The sequence below is a fragment of the Dendropsophus ebraccatus genome, chromosome 5, assembly GCF_027789765.1.
Source record: "Dendropsophus ebraccatus isolate aDenEbr1 chromosome 5, aDenEbr1.pat, whole genome shotgun sequence".
Taxonomy (NCBI): Eukaryota; Metazoa; Chordata; class Amphibia; order Anura; family Hylidae; genus Dendropsophus; species Dendropsophus ebraccatus.
This window is the reverse complement of record NC_091458.1, coordinates 23,073,265-23,089,539: the sequence shown is the minus strand read 5'-3', so window position 1 is coordinate 23,089,539 and position 16,275 is coordinate 23,073,265. Positions and strand designations below refer to the sequence as shown.

Here is a 16,275-nt window from a genome sequence, read left to right as displayed (position 1 = left end):
ACATGGCCCAGTCAGATGGATCTAGATCTCTGTGGAGAAAAATGGCTGGTCAGATGGATCCAGATCTTTATGGAACCACGCTGATGGAAGGGGCAGAATTTGGCACAAGCAACATGACTCTATTTAGCCTTTGTCAGGTGTGAAGTTCAGTAGATTCCCCCTGAAGGTAGGTAATTCCTTTATTATGTAGGTAAGCCCCCCCCCATTCCCATTAGATAAATGTCCCCAGTGGGTTGTCAATTCCCCCCAAAATAAGTAGTTGCCCCAGGAGGTACAAGTCGGTAGTATGGGGTAAAAATGAAAATATGACAATGTGCGAAGTGTTGTCTGCTGTAATTCCTGTGCTGGACTCATAGTAGGTCACTATGATGTATCTTGTAAGGGTTTTATGTGGTTGGATGAAAGGCAAACATCCTGTCAAGGAAAATATTCTGAAGTGCAGCCGTGTCTTAGAGCAGGGGATATTTGCAGGTCTTCACTTCAAAGTGTTCCCGTTTGCATGTAATGAACACAACCTCCTCTAGGTGGCAGTAGCATTCTGTTATTCGTATTCAGTAATATTAAACCTCAGATAATTTCTAGTTGATTTTTTTTCTGCGATTGCCAAAAATTGGAACGGATCCCAGCAGGAAGTTAGAAGGAAACCTTCCTTGTCCTAATTTTGCTAAAAGATCTTTTTATTCCGATATCTACTTGCAAAAACTGTAAATGCTATCTATTATAACTTCATTGTCAGGCTGGGATGAAAATCAGATCATGTAGTGATGAAGATAAATGTTTAAAATTTTATTTAAAGGGATTGTCCTAGCAAGCCGCTCCCTGATATCTGGGTGAGCTATTTGAGGCATATGGATGTCAAAAACATTGTGGTTTTGATGATGGTGGTGGTAGTGCTGGTGGTGGTGGGTCAATGCTGACAGTCACCTTTCCTGGATCCTACAGTAACAATGGCTTCCAGTATTCCGATGCCCCCAGGATTGTAGGGCAGACTAGAATTACTTGCTAGCAGTTCCAGGTAAAACCATAGAAGCCTGTATTCATATCAGAAATACCGAGAACGTATTGCGGCTCACTCTAATAGGAGATGGTGGATTGGATGATGATCTGATGATGCCAACAATAATGACAGGAGTCAAAAATAAAGCAGCAGGTACCAGAACAATGGAAAACACAGGAAGAAGCCCTAGCCCTCCCTACTATTTACAAAGACCCTGGATTTTTCAAAGGCTAACCAATAAAGTTCTATCCAATCCAGTCTTGAGCAATCAAAGATTTACCTGATCCATCACTCTGGAATCAGGCTATGAGAAATTTCCCTTTCCATTGACCTCCATTATATTTATTATTATAAATGATCAAATGCATCCGTTTTTCCATACGTTTTATGCAATAACGGATGGAAAAAAAAAACTGATTGCAAAAACATAGTGTGATGCCCAGTCCCTACATCTAGTATATAGTTGATCAGTTTGGGCGGCATATGATATCACATTTTACCTTAAAAGAGTGGCTGAATGAAGCCAAACTTGCAGTGATCAGCTGATCAAGGGGTGTTATGAATAGTTTAAGAAATGTAAATCAGGGCTGACCCTGGGGTGGTTTGTCGTCTGTAAAGTACCTTTTGAAGTGATTTCCCATTGTGATATATACCATATAGTGTCCAAAACAGCACCTAAATAGCATTGATGTAAAGTATACTAAGGGATATAGATGCATCCATCAGCATTAGAGTGCCCCTTTAATGGTGACAGTTGATACCCCCCCAAACCTGACCACACACCCCTAAAGTCATCCCTGATGTTACTTTCCAAAGCTGTGTGTATTGCTACAGATTAGATCATAAGCTTAGCTGACTATCCAGAGAACAATGACCAGGTACTCCCACGTGGACAAAGGGTTAAATGGTTTTTAGGTCATTGCATGTCTGGGATACAACTCCGGTTTATAAGACGTCAAGCTTCCTACACCGAAACCACGTGAGCCGTGTCCAGGATGGCAGCGCCTCAATGGTTTTCCCTTTTATCTATGGTTCCACACTATCGGACGGCTATGGTGACTCAGATAAGATTCATTACAAGAAATCCCATAAAGAAGGGATCAGTGATGGTTCTGTGCGCGCGGAGTTCAGAATAGACTATAATCTCGTCCTGCCGGTGAAATGCAACATAAAAGAAGAGTGCAGAAGTTTCTGCTCGAATCCAAATGTAAAGCTTATTGACATTGTCCCATAGGAAAGAACGCTAGTATTTTGTCATTTAAAGGGAATGCGTCATCAGAAGATCACCTATTGTTTAAATGTTTTTATGTTAGTGTCCCAAAATCTAAAACAACAGATGTCATAGAAAGCAAGTTTGCAATTTACATAATTTTTTTTTAGTTATCATGCTTTATAACAAAGCTATACTTACCTGTATCCAGGCCCAGTCTCCTGAACACAGTTATATAACAGCTATACTTACTGTATCCAGGTCCAGTCTCTTGAAGGCAGCTATATAACAGCTATACGGACAAAAAGAGAAAATAGCACTGCACCTCATATATTACAGCTATACGGACAAAAAGAGAAAATAGCACTGCACCTCATATATTACAGCTATACGGACAAAAAGAGAAAATAGCGCTGTACCTCATATATAACAGCTATACTTACCAGAAATCCAGCTCCAGTCTCCTGAAGGCTGCTATATACTAGCTATACTTACTGTATCCAGCTCCATTCTCCTGAAGACTGCTATATAACAGCTATACTTACTTGTATCTAGGTCCAGTCTCCTTAAGCTTTTTAGTTTTGTGCTGGTTAAAAAAGAGACTAAACACAGGAATTCTGGCCAGTAGAGTCACGGCTCAATGTGTCTATTTGATGAGCAGCACGGTGGCTGAGTGGTTAGCACTGACTGGACCTGGATACAAGTGAGTGTAGCCTTGCAGCGCTGGGGTCCTGGCTTCAAATGCCAGCTAGGGCAACCTCTGCAAAGAGTTTGTATTTTCTCTCCATGTTTTCTTAACACTGAGTGGAGAGAAGATGTGCTGCAGTTCTGTCCTCTCCCCTCTCGTTTTCCTGATCAAGGCCGATCAAAACTTTTCACATGTCTCTATGACTTCAAAAGTTTTTCCTAACAAGGGTGACACTTTAAGCTGAGACTTGTCTTGAGCGAACTTCAAGCACACTCAAGTTAGTCCGAACCTGATTGTTCAGCATTTGATTACCGGTGGCTGAAGTTGGATGCAGCCCTAGGGGGTCCTGGAAACCATGGATACAGACATAGGGGGAGATTTATCAAACATGGTGTAAAGTTAAACTGGCTCAGTTGCCCCTAGCAACCAATCAGATTCCACCTTTCATTCCTCACAGACTCTTTGGAAAATGAAAGATGGAATCTGATTGGTTGCTAGGGGCAACTGAGCCAGTTTCACTTTACACCATGTTTGATAAATCTCCCCCATAGGCTATACCTTTATTTTCCTGGGCTCCCTAGAGCTGCATCCAGCTTCTTCCGCCACCGGTAATCAAATGTGCAAATGTAGACTAGCTGCCATGCTGTCTCCTATACGTTGTGCTCACAGACCAGAGGATCCTGCTCCCCTATGAGTAAATGATCAGAAGCAGCATGGAGGACATTACACAGCCATTCAGCTGATTACTTGTTCGGCCACCAGCCATTCCTTCCGTTCTCCCTAGACGGGTCAAGTTTTCTAGTTTTTAAAGTGGACGAACCTTTTTAAGTTATAAAAATAAATCTGATAATTGTAGAACGCCTCTGAACATTTGCATATACGTTGTAGGCGTCATAGCTATACAATGGACAGGAGTTACTATATTATCGTTGGGTTTATTGGTCATTGCTGAATTTTGTCTCTGCAGATTGCTAGTCCAGATGAAGGCTTCGAGGGCAGATCCCTATATGAAAGCTGGCTACAGAAGGACCCTTCCCCACAAAATAAAGACCAGCCAAGGTATTATCAATAGTCATGGTCTTATTTAAGGAGTTATCTGGTTTCAGATGCTGTAGAGGTTGCCTCATTCAGGTTCTCTGACTCTTGGCCAGGGTGGAGAGAGGCTACAAATAGGAACCACTTTTATTCATAGCCGGGATGTTACAATATTCTGACAACAAAAACAATTTTTTAATATGTTATTACTTGTGGAAAGTTAGACAAATTCCTAATGTACATTAATTATGGGAAATGCACATATACTGCTATTTCCCGTAATTTAGTAGATCATGGAATCTTCAAATTCTCTCAAAAACCGTGACGTCACAAATCAGTTGTAATTCCTATAGAGTGTCCAGCAGGGGGCGCACTATATTATAGAGGTCAATGAGTACCATTGACTTCTATATATAGTGTGCCCCCTGGTGGACATTGTATGGATTCAATGGATGTCTATGTAACACATGTCTATGTATACACTGTACTACTACTCCAATCATCTGTATAGTGTATATGTAATCTTAAGACAAATCTAACCTGCTAATAGCCCCCTATAGTGCCGGAGATGCTGAGTAGGAAGGTTGGTGTGTTACCGTCCTCCTCAGCGCCGGCCTGTTCTGTTAGTCTGAGTAATCTCTGCTCCAGAGCACCATTAGGAGAGAACTGCCGCGTCATCCGGCCCACCCACTCCATTGGTTATCAATAGAAGGGGCTAGCGAGATGACACGGCAGTTCTCTCCAGGTGCTCCGGAGCAGAGATTACTCAGACTAACAGCACAGGACCAGCGCTGAGGAGGACGGTAACACACTTACAGTACTTTCTTCCTCAGCGTCCCCGGCGCTATAGGGGGCTATCAGCAGGTTAGATTTGTCTAACCTGCTGACCGCTCCCCTTTTAAAGCAGTTGTTCATAGCAATCTCTGCACCACCAGGGATATTAGATATTATCGTCTTCAGCACCAGAGACTGCCAGGGATTAATCCTTTTACCCCTCATAGTGCTCAGATACACATTCTGGAAGGGAGGAGGTAGCACATTTTTCTCTTGGCTTGAGTCTCAATAATTCTGTTGGTGGTCCTGGTGGGATAAGTAAACTTGGTATAGATGCCGTCCTGGTCCAAACGGGACCCTTACACCCAGTCCTGAAAGGCACTGACATACTGTGCTCATACTGTTCTATGTTCTGCAGAATAAATAAACTTGGATCCGGCAGTGACTTTGAGGCCTTCTTCCAACGTCTGGGAATTGCTGCTGGAAGAGCTCGATATACCAAAAACCAGGTGAGTATGCCGCCTATATGTCATCTAGGAAAAGAAGAACTACTGCTAGTGTGAACCAAATACATGCAACAGTGTACACACCTGAGAGGGTCCAGTCTCAAAGTGTCACTGTCGTTAATTTTTTTTTTTTTTTTTGCAGAAACCAATAGTAAAGGCGATTTTAAGAAATTTTGTAATTGGGTATATTAGCTGAAAAATGCATTTTTATCATGAAAAAGGGAGGGAGAGGGGTAGAGGGAGATGAGGCACCAAAACAGGACAACAAAGAGTTAATTTACAGCTACATCATAGGGCTAGGGGGAGGGGTAGAGGGAGATGAGGCACCAAAACAGGACAACAAAGAGTTAATTTACAGCTACATCACAGGGCTATCTCCTCTGAAGTCAGCACTGACCTCTCTGATTTCTGAATACCGGATTTCATACAACTCCCACTGTGTAATCCTTTGTTCTCTGCTCTCTGATGGTGACTAATCTCCCTCCTCCCCCCTCCCCTCTCCATAGATTACACAGGGCACGACTAATGTAAAAGATTCAAGATTTCCTGATAATGGGCAGTGGATGAGAGAGAAGGGGGGGGGGCATGAGAAAAGGCTTTTTGAATGCAGATAATGGCATATTTGCCTAATAAACCCAATTACAAAGTTTCTTAAAATCGTCTGTACTATTGATTTCTGCAAAAAAATAAATAAAAAATAATTTTGTTCCGGGAATGTGCTTGTAATCCAAATCCACTCTTAAACCAAAGCAAATTTTCCCATAAGAAATCATTGAAATGCAGACAATTGGTTCCACATCCCAAAAATAATTATTCTTTTCTAATTCTGAATAATATGTAAACCAAAAAAACAAAGATTTAGAAACAGCAGAATATGTGATATTATAAGTTACTGTACAGTAATGGAAAGGATTGGAAACACAAGGACTGATAGAGACTGCAAGGAGCATGAAGGAATGAGCAGGACAGATGTGGGCACATACATGCAGCCCTCTCTGTCCGGGGAGAGGGGGTTACAGCTATGAAGAGATTACCTCCTCAGTCCTGTCCCCTGATGTAAGCCCCAGCCTGAGGTGGATCTGCTATGATTTGGAAGGTGAGGGAGACTTCCTGGGTCAGAGTACAGTGCTGTAGACCCCGCTATGCAGACCATGCCCCTCCCCCACTCCCCCTCCCCCACTCCCCCTCCCACGCTGTACAGGGAGCTCTTAAACCAAATCAATGCTCTTAAACCAAGTCAACATTTTGTGAAACTGTGAGCTCTTAAACCAAAACGCTCTTAATCCAAGTTACTCTTAAACCAAGGTACCACTATATATATATAACAGTGACACTATAAGGTTAAAGCAGTTGTGCAGAATTGGACAAAGAAAACCATATATATGGCCACTGCTCATCCATTCAATATCAGGTAAACTTTAAATTTTTTTCTTTCTTTCTTTCAAATCAACTGGTGTTAGAAAGTTAAATACATTTGTAATTTATTTCTATTTAAAAACCTTAAGTCGCTATAACTTTCAAAATCTAAATCAACAGTAGATGTGATATAAAGCAAGTTTGCAATTTACATCCATTATTTAATTTTTTTTAGGCACTTCCTGTTTTCTGACTTTTTCTCAAAAAACAGGAAACAGTCGGAAAACAGGAAGTCCTGTGTATCCCAGGCCATCTGAGCGCTCACAGAGAGAAGGCAGTCATGTGACTGATGGACACATTGAGCTGTGACTCTCTGTACTGGCCGGAATTCCTGTGTTTAGTCTGTTTTTTTCCACCAGCACAAGTTAGAAAATCTGCCTTCAGGAGACTAGACCTGGAATTCTGGTAAGTATAGGTGTTATATAGCTGTCTTCAGGAGACTAGACCTGGATTTCTGGTAAGTATAGCTGTTATATAGCTGTCTTCAGGAGACTGGACCTGGATATAGTAAGTATAGCTGTTATATAGTTGCCTTCAGTAGACTGGACCTGGATTTCTGGTTCAGCTTTGTGTAACTGCATGATAACAAAAAAATATAATGAATGTATATTGCAAACTTTCTTTATATCACATCAACTGATTTAGATTTTGAAAGTTATAACCACAGTGACATTTTAAGTCTTCCAGTACTTATCAGCTGCTGTATGCCCTACAGGAAGCGGTGTATTTTTTCCAGTCTGACACAGTGCTCTCTGCTTACACCTCTCTTCATGTCAGGAACTGTCCAAAGCAGGAGAGGTTTTCTATGGGGATTTGTTACTGCTCTGGACAGTTCCTGACATGGACAGAGGTGGCAGCAGAGAGCACTGTGTCAGACTGGAAAGAATACACCACTTCCTGCAGGACATACAGCAGCTAAGTAGTGGAAAACTTGAGATTTTTAAAATAAAAATTGAAGAAATTTACAAATACTTATAACATTTTGACACCAGTTTATTTCATAAAGAATTTTCTTTCACCAGAGTACCCCTTTATCCAATAAATACCTATCATAACCTATTAGGAGTAATTGCCTTCATGTTGGCAGGGATAGTGTAGTGGATGATGGGGATAGTGACGGCACCAGCAGATGAGTGTGTTGTTCTTGATGCATAGAGTGACCTGTCTTGTTAGATGAATATGCAGAGTATCTTATTTTCGGCCTCTTCATAATGTGAACGTTTCTGGAGAGTATGTACCTGATGTGACTGGACAGACCTGTACATGCAGCATGAAATCCTGAACGTGGAAAAATGGGGGAGATTTATCAAACATGGTGTAAAGTGAAACTGGCCCAGTTGCCCCTAGCAACCAATCAGATTCCACCTTACATTTACCAAAGAGTCTGTGAGGAATGAAAGATGTAATCTGATTGGTTGCTAGGGGCAACTGAGCCTGTTTCACTTTACACCATGTTTGATAAATCTCCTCCATTGTGTATATTTCAGAAAACCGACAAATACAGCAACTACCCGGTCTACCACACCGTCTACGAGACCTTTGAGCTGGTGGAGCGTTTTTATGACCCATCCTTCAAGAAACAGCTGTCGGTGGCTCAGGTGAGGGCGAGCCTTGTGTACGAGCTGGCCGACTCCACCATTATACCCTTCAACGCCCTGGATTATGGAACGGAGCTTAAGAACTATGCAGATAGTCTTTCCAGTTTGGCAAAAAAACACATAGAGCAAATGGAAACCTACAATGTGACTTTTGGTGAGTACCCGCAACAAACTGCACCAAAATCGACATCCTTTTTTTTTCAACAGGTTGACATCAACTATCCATTCCCATCCTAATCCAAAAAGATTTGGCTTAAGGAAATGATGTCTAGGGATACTACAGTATATCTTACCTCGTGTATAAGTTATGCATTACAGGAGGTGACAAACTGATCTGTTGCCTTGTGCCCCAGGGTCCCACAAGGAGAGGAACCCCAATAGAAAACTCATTATTGGTCGAATCAATTGTATTGCAATATTATGCGTGCTCCTTTAGGCTATGTTCACACTGCGTATGAGTCCGGCCGTAGTGCGAACCGCGAATATACGCACGTAGTTTTGAGGTTGATGCGTTAGCTTGAAAGTATACGATGTACGCCCGCACAGTGCACACTATGTATGAGCTTATGGCCGGATCGTATACGGCGCCGTGAAAAATGAACAAGACCATTGTTTGAGGACGGAAATGTTGAAACTCACGGCCGTGGATTTCCATGCGGTCCCGTACGGAGTACTTATTTCAGCCAAATTTAACTTGATTTTTCGATCCAAAAGGTTCTGTGAGTTTTATTGGGCTGGGCGAAGATTTCCAAGTAAATGACCTGCCTCAGATCGCTTTGAAACAAGCTAGGGAAGCATAACTGTACTACTGGCGTATGTTCGCGGTTCGTACGCATCCGGCCGCATGTCTATTTTTCCCACGCCCGTAGTTTCAGCCGCACATGCATGGCGGCGTACGAAATGCGTCCGGACTCATACGCAGTGTGAACATAGCCTAAAGGGGTATTCCACTTAAACGTAACTTTTCATACATTGTTGCCCATGGGGAGACTAACAATTCCTTCCATTCTTGTTGACTATTTAGTCCCTTTCCCCCAGTTCTGAGATGCTGCTTTCTGCTGAAGACACAAAAATCTGAGTGTGAGCTTTTCTCACCGTATCCTCCTCCCCCCTCCCTTCTGAGACTGCAGATGTAAACAAGTCCCTGGCAGGCTTTTTCTGCAACTTTGTAGTTTGTTTGTAATTCTGATAGGTAGTTTGTTTGTAATTCTGATAGGGTTCATCTGCTGATAAACTCACTGTGATTTACCCTCCATTACAAAGTTGCAGTTAGGGACCTGTTTACGTCATCTGTCTCAGAAGGGAGGGGGGAGGAGGGGGGTGGAGAAAAAAACGTACACACATTTTTGTGTCTTCAGCAGAAAGCAGCAGCTCATAACTGGGGGAAGGAGACTGACACTTTATTCCATATTTGTTATTATGTATTCAGTCTCACCATGGCCAGCAACATATCAAAAGTTCTGTTTCAGCGCAGAGCGGCAACTCACTAGTTAAGTATGCACTGCATGTGTTATCTGGAAACTGACAGCACAGATATATATATATATCCATGCTGTCAGTTTCTCTTGTGCTATCGGCCACACATTTATTTATCGGTGCTGGCGATGTCTATGAATTCTACATCAGACTCAAAATACATGATCAGCAGAGGATGAGGTGTTTTCCTGCTCCTCAGCTGATCGCTGTCACTTTTACATGGACCGATTATCGGGTGAATGAGTGTTTTTAGCAACACTTCTAGCCGATTATCGGTCCGTGTAAAGGGGCCCCTAGATAGGACTGCTGTGGTGTGATGCAGAGTTCTGTATGGCTTACTAATAATACCTTTTGTTTGGTGTCTTGCAGACTATTTATATGATGCCATTAAAAATTTTATACAATTTGCTACAAGACTGCACCAAAGAATAAGGGGCGTTGACCTTGATAAGTAAGTTGGGATATCCAGTCATCTGAGATCTGACATGTGATGGTGTCTCTGCAGTGTTTTGGTTGATCTCCCTGAGGTCAACCAGCGTCCTTTTCTCCCGCTAACCAGAATCTTACTCCACACTGATGAGGGGCAAATACCCCGAAACAGCTGTCTGTGGATGGATACCTTGCTTGCGTGGTTTCCTTGATTGGAGACATTCCTTGGCTTGGTTGTTCCTTCCCGGAGGAAGGTCTGGCTAGCTCACTGACGTTGAGATATGTGATTGAGTCTCTGCAGTGTTCTTTTGCATATCTGACATGTATCTATGATATATCGGAAGATCAACCCTGATTTCCAGAATGAAAGTGAAGACTAGAGATGTGCGAACCTGACGAAAGTTCAGGTTTGCATAAACCCCAACGATCAGTATTTGAATCCTGCAGCCTGGAGAAGGTGGATGCAGCCCGAGGACTGCCTGACAAACATAAATACAGGCAGGTTTGCTCATCTCTCTTTGGCTCATATCAGAGACACCAAAACCCAAAGACATCTTGGAATCCCATCCATAGCATATGTGACATCATCCAAAGACTGGTAAATCCCTTTTTGCATATAGCTTAGTGCGGTGGTGTTGCTACCATCAGGTAACAGGGGACTTGCCCTAAATATTACTCCTTATAACCCAGATCCTCCCAGTGCCTCTGATGGCCACCAATATCAGGTTACCCATAACTTAAGAGCCTATCAACACCACTGGAGTAGAGCAAAGGTCTGGAGATGAGCCGTATAGGGGCCCTTCACATGGGCTGATTATCGCCAGGCAGGAATACTTACTGCTGATCATTTTTCCATGTAAAAGAGCCAAAAAAATAAGAAAACCTGCCCGTCTTCCTGTGTAAATGGGAGTATGTAGCTATTCTCTAATCAGTTATCTTCTTCCAGTCCATTGGCCGTGCGTATCCTGAATGATCAGCTGATGTTTGCAGAGAGAGCGTTCACTGATCCTCTGGGACTCCCAGGAAGACCTTTTTACAGGTATGGTCAATACAGTAGTGACCCTCCATAGAAACATTGATTGTTGGCAGAAAAATCCCCCCCCTCCCCCGGTCCATCTACTCCGCCCATATATTATTTGCTTGCTTATTATCTTAGAATAGAAATACTGTGGGGGACATTTATGAAGTCTGGTGTTTTTTATGCCGGGCTTACAAATGTCCCCGCAGCTCCAGAGCTCAGAGGATTTATGTAAGGGCGCATTGCCTGTACATAAATCACGGCCGTGCGAAAAGTTAGAAACCTACGCCAGCTCTGAGGTTCCAGTATCATTTTTTCACGGAAAAAGTTATAAATGTGGTGCACGCAGAGGCCGCACCCCCTCTGCGTACAGCCGCACCCCCCGTAACGCCTCCTTTCCGCCCCCCTGGCGAAAATACTGTTTGTAAACATTATTGCAAATAATAAACAATGTTTGCAAATATTTTTACGCCGATTTGCCCCATCTGCGCCTTTTCATACATGTCCCCCTGTATGTTTAAAGAGGACTTGTCACCCCCCGTGCCGGGGTAACAGGCTCCCGACCCCCCGTTACAGCCCCCTATACTCACCTTATCCCGCCGGGTCCCGCTTTCTGAGCCGGTCGGGTCATAGAGATATGAGCGCCCGAAGCCCGGCGCGCGCGCTGACAGGAGAGTCCGACGCTCATAAAGAATGACGGAGCATCGGACTCCCCATTCATTCTCTATGAGCGTCGGACTCTCCTGTGAGCGCGCGCTCAGGAAGCGGGATCAGGTAAGTATTGGGGGCTGTAACGGGGGGTCAGGAGCCTGTCACCCCGGCACGGGGGGTGAAAGGTCTCCTTTAAAGTTAAAAGAATCAGGACTATATAGTTGAACAGAGATTCCAGTTTAATGGTCCATTAGACCCCCGCTCTCGTGATCAGTTCAGATTGGGGATGAGTGTCTTATGGTAAAGCTATCTAATATAAAGAGTTTTAATACTGTGCCACCTCGTATGGCGCTTGGGGTTCCAACATTTTTTTTTTCTTTTTTACAGACACGTCATCTTTGCACCGAGCAGCCACAACAAATATGCCGGAGAATCGTTTCCTGGTATCTACGACGCCTTGTTTGATATTGAAAGCAAAGAAGATCAGAGAGCGGCCTGGGATGAGGTCAAGAGACAAATAGCTATAGCAACATTCACAGTACAGGCGGCGGCCGAGACCCTCAAAGAAGTTTAGAGTAACGTGTCACTAGACTGTTCTCCAAATAAACCCAATGGTTACATACTCTAAGCCTAGACATCTTAATGTTACGGGCACCATGAAAGCTGACCCACCAAACTTTATAGACTGTTGAGAGTCCAGTCTAAAACCTATGACCTGTTCTCGTCTGTATTCTTCTCGGGCAGTATTATAGTAGTCAGTGCAGTTACTAAAGTGTACCTGTCATTAGAACAAACTTATAGCCATGTCAGACCTTTGTATCAGTGGGGTCCGAGTGTTAAGACCCCTCCCAATCACTAGAATGAAGGGGCAGAAGTGCTTAGGACCCTATTACACAGGATGATCACCGTGCAAATTATCGTTAAATCGTTCAAATTTAAACGATTATTGTTTTGTGTAAATGCAGGCAACGATCAAACGACCAACGAGAAATTTGATGCAGACACCAAAATCATTGATAATCGTTTGTTGTAATTCCGCTTAATCGTGCAGTGTCATGGTGCGTTTACACAAAGATTTATCTGACAGATTTTGGAAGCCAAAGCCAGGAATGGATTTGAAAAGAGGATAGATATCAGTCTTTCCTTTAAGACCTGATCCCTGTTTATAGTCTGTTCCTGGTTTTGGCTTCAAAGATTTGTCAGATAAATCTGTCTGTGAAAACGCACCATAATTCCACATCGTTCCTTCATTTGCCTGGAAAACTGGGAAACAGCCATAGCCCTAGGCTGTATCCCAGTTTTCCAGGCGGTCCTCCCGCTGTATCCGCCCGCTCCACAGAGCGGGCAGACAGCGGGAATCATTCCCGAGAGTTCAGGTTCGCACGAACCCGAACCTCGGCGGGTTCAGACCATCCCTAGTTCTAATGACAGGTAGACTTTGAAGTGTCACTGTCGTTTAAATTGTTTTTTTTTGCAGAAATCAATAGTACGGGCGATTTTAATGCCCCTATTACACGGGTCGTTTAGAGGAGCAAACGAGCGCTCTCAGCGCTCGTTTGCTCCTCGTTCCCCGCTCGCTGCTGCCGCTATTCAACGCAGCTGCAGCGAGCGTGTGAGTGCGGGAGGGGGCGGCTGGGAGCTGCGGGGGGGGCTGCCTGGGGGATCGCTGATCGTCTGGGCAGCCCATAGGATATAGCAGCGTCTGCTGCCGATGCTCCTATTCAACGGAGCGACGGCAGCAGATCGCTGCTATATCAGTCGCTTGTTTTTCAACATGTTGAAAAACAAGCGACTGCAACGATCAGCCGACATGAACGATGTCGGCTGATAGTTGCACTCTATTCCACCGGACGATTATCGTCCGTAGCGGCAGATATCGGCCGAATACGAACGATAATCGTTCCGTGGAATAGGGCCTTAAGAAACTTTGTAATTGGGTTTATTAGCCGAAAAAAGCATTTTTATCATGAAAAAGCAGTAAAGCTCTCCCCCCTGTCTTCATGGTTCTCTTATGGAGAGGGGAGGGGTGGAGGGAGATGAGCCACCAAAACAGGACGACAGAGTTAATTTACAGCTACATGACCGGGCTATCTCCTTTGAAGTCAGCACTGACCTCTCTGACCTCTGAGTACCAGCTTTCATACAGCTCCCACTGTATAATCCTTTGCTCTCTGCTGGCGACTAATCTCCCTCCTCCCCCCTCCATAGATTGCACAGGGCACGACTGATGTAAAAGAGATATCCTGATAATGAGCAGTGGATGAGAGAGAGAAGGGGGGGGGACCTGGGAAAGTCTTTTTGAATGCAGATAATGGAATATTTGCCTAATAAACCCAATTACAAAGTTTCTTAAAATCGCCCGGACTATTGATTTCTGCATAAATTTTTTTTTTTTTTTTTATAGATACTCTGCTTCACTGGTCATCTATTCAACCTTGTTAAAGGTTTTAGAACCAGACCTTACTGGTTGTCACTAATCATGCGTTTACACAGAGTTAGATTTTTGAAGCCAAAGCCAGAAATCTATTTGAGAAAAGGAAAAATCTTAGCTTTTCCTTTGACCTGTACTCTGTTCCATGATTAGTTTCCTTTTGGTTTATACAAGTGGTCCATCATGTGATCAGCATTGCCAGGCTTCATTGCTGGTGTTGGTCTTGTCATAAATAATCTGATGAGGCCTGGTAACACTGACAAATGGCAAAGCCTAGACAGTCAATTTCAACAAAATTTCCGAGATCACTTAAAGGAGAAGTCCGGTGAAAATTTTTATTAAAGTATTTTATTGCCCCCCCAAAAGTTATACAAATCACCAATATACACTTATTACGGGAAATGCTTATGAAATAATTTTTTCCCTGCACTTACTACTGCATCAGGGCTTCACTTCCTGGATAACATGGTGATGTCACTTCCTGGATAACATGGTGATGTCACGACCCGACTCCCAGAGCTGTGCGGGCTTTGGCTGCTGGAGAAGATGATGGCAGAGGAATGCTCAGTGTCCCTCCAGTGCCCTGTGTCCCTCAGTGTCCCCCTGCCATCATCCTCTCCAGCAGCCACAGCCACACAGCTCTGGGAGTCGGGTTGTGACATCACCATGTTATCCAGGGAGTGACATCACCATGTTATCCAGGGAGTGACATCACCATGTTATCCAGGAAGTGAAGCCTTGATGCAGTAGTAAGTGCAGGGAAAAAAAAGCACTTTATAAGCATTTCCCGTAATAAGTGTATATTGGTCATTTGTATAACTTTTGGGGGCCATACAATACTTTTAATAAAAATTTACGCTGGACTACTTCCTTAATCTAATAAGGCTCTAATTGGCTCTCATGTAAACAAAGAATAGCAGTAATGTGTGAACAGACACACATTAATCAGAGGCCAAGTCGTGTAGGAAAAAGCTTCTTCCAACAGTAAATAGAATATAAAGTCTGTGGTAAAGATTTAACTTCACCATTTTTATGATAATCATCCATAGTGAATGGAGTTGCCCTTTAAATGAATTAAAATTATGGTGTTAATTCTTTTCTTATAGGTTATATGATATTCTTTTCTTATAGGTTATATAGTCTTACATACCAAAGCATTGACTGAAGATATGCGTATATACTTGAATCAAATACACGTATTATAAGACACAGTGTAAGGGTACACAAAGGGGGCTGAACCAGTAAACAGAACAGTACTGAACCAGAATCTCATTATGAGATTGCCATAGATATTAGGTAAGGGGGTATAAAGGGGTTGTCCATCAATAATCTTTCTTTCAAATCAACTGATATCAGAAAGTTATATAGATTTGTAATTTACTTCGATTAAAAAATCTCAAGTCCTCCCATACTTATCAGCTGCTACAGGAAATGTTTTATTTACAATTTGACACAGTGCTCTCTGCTGACATCTCTGGCGAAGACAGGAACTTTGTCTCAGTTCTATATGAATTCCCATAGAAACACTCTCCTGCTCTGGACAGTTCCTGTCTCGGCCAGAGAGGTCAGCAGAGAGCAGTGTGTCAGATCGAAATTAAACATTTCCTGCATGACATACAGCAGCTGATAAGTAGAAGAAGACTTGAGATTTTTTTAATAGAAGTAACTTACAAATCTATATAACTTTCTGATATCAGTTGATTTGAAAGAAAGATTTTCGCTGGAAAACCCCTTTAAAAAAAAAGTATTTATCATTAGTTTTGCTGTGGCCACTCTGGTTTCCTCCCTTAAACTTGCTGCCTATGTTCTGTATGCTTCTGTCAGCCTTAATGTAGCACTATACACAAGGGTGATTGGAGCAATAATACAGCCCTGGACATGAGGTCTAAGACTTGATTCACACAGTGTTTAGGTTGATATTAAATGGATAAAAGCAATGAAAATTATTTAGTAAATTGGGGCCAATGTGTTTTTATATGTGGCTTTTAAGTTTGTTTTATCAAAGAAGTAAAAGTGTCTAGTAAGCCATATTTTGCCATAAAAAGC

The 16,275-nt window shown here is 42.9% G+C and overlaps 1 protein-coding gene across 1 annotated transcript in view; it reads left to right on the top strand.

The window, feature by feature from the left end:
- LOC138792349 (N-acetylated-alpha-linked acidic dipeptidase 2-like) overlaps positions 1-12,420 on the top strand; it is a 64,719-nt gene extending 52,299 nt beyond the window's left edge. The window contains exons 16-21 of the mRNA XM_069969664.1: positions 3,863-3,954; positions 5,123-5,213; positions 8,114-8,378; positions 10,070-10,151; positions 11,076-11,168; positions 12,186-12,420. Of these exons, the coding sequence (XP_069825765.1) occupies positions 3,863-3,954; positions 5,123-5,213; positions 8,114-8,378; positions 10,070-10,151; positions 11,076-11,168; positions 12,186-12,372 (810 nt within the window). The 3' untranslated portion in view covers positions 12,373-12,420. The remainder of the gene's footprint in view (positions 1-3,862; positions 3,955-5,122; positions 5,214-8,113; positions 8,379-10,069; positions 10,152-11,075; positions 11,169-12,185) is intronic.
- The last annotated feature ends 3,855 nt before the right edge of the window (positions 12,421-16,275 follow it).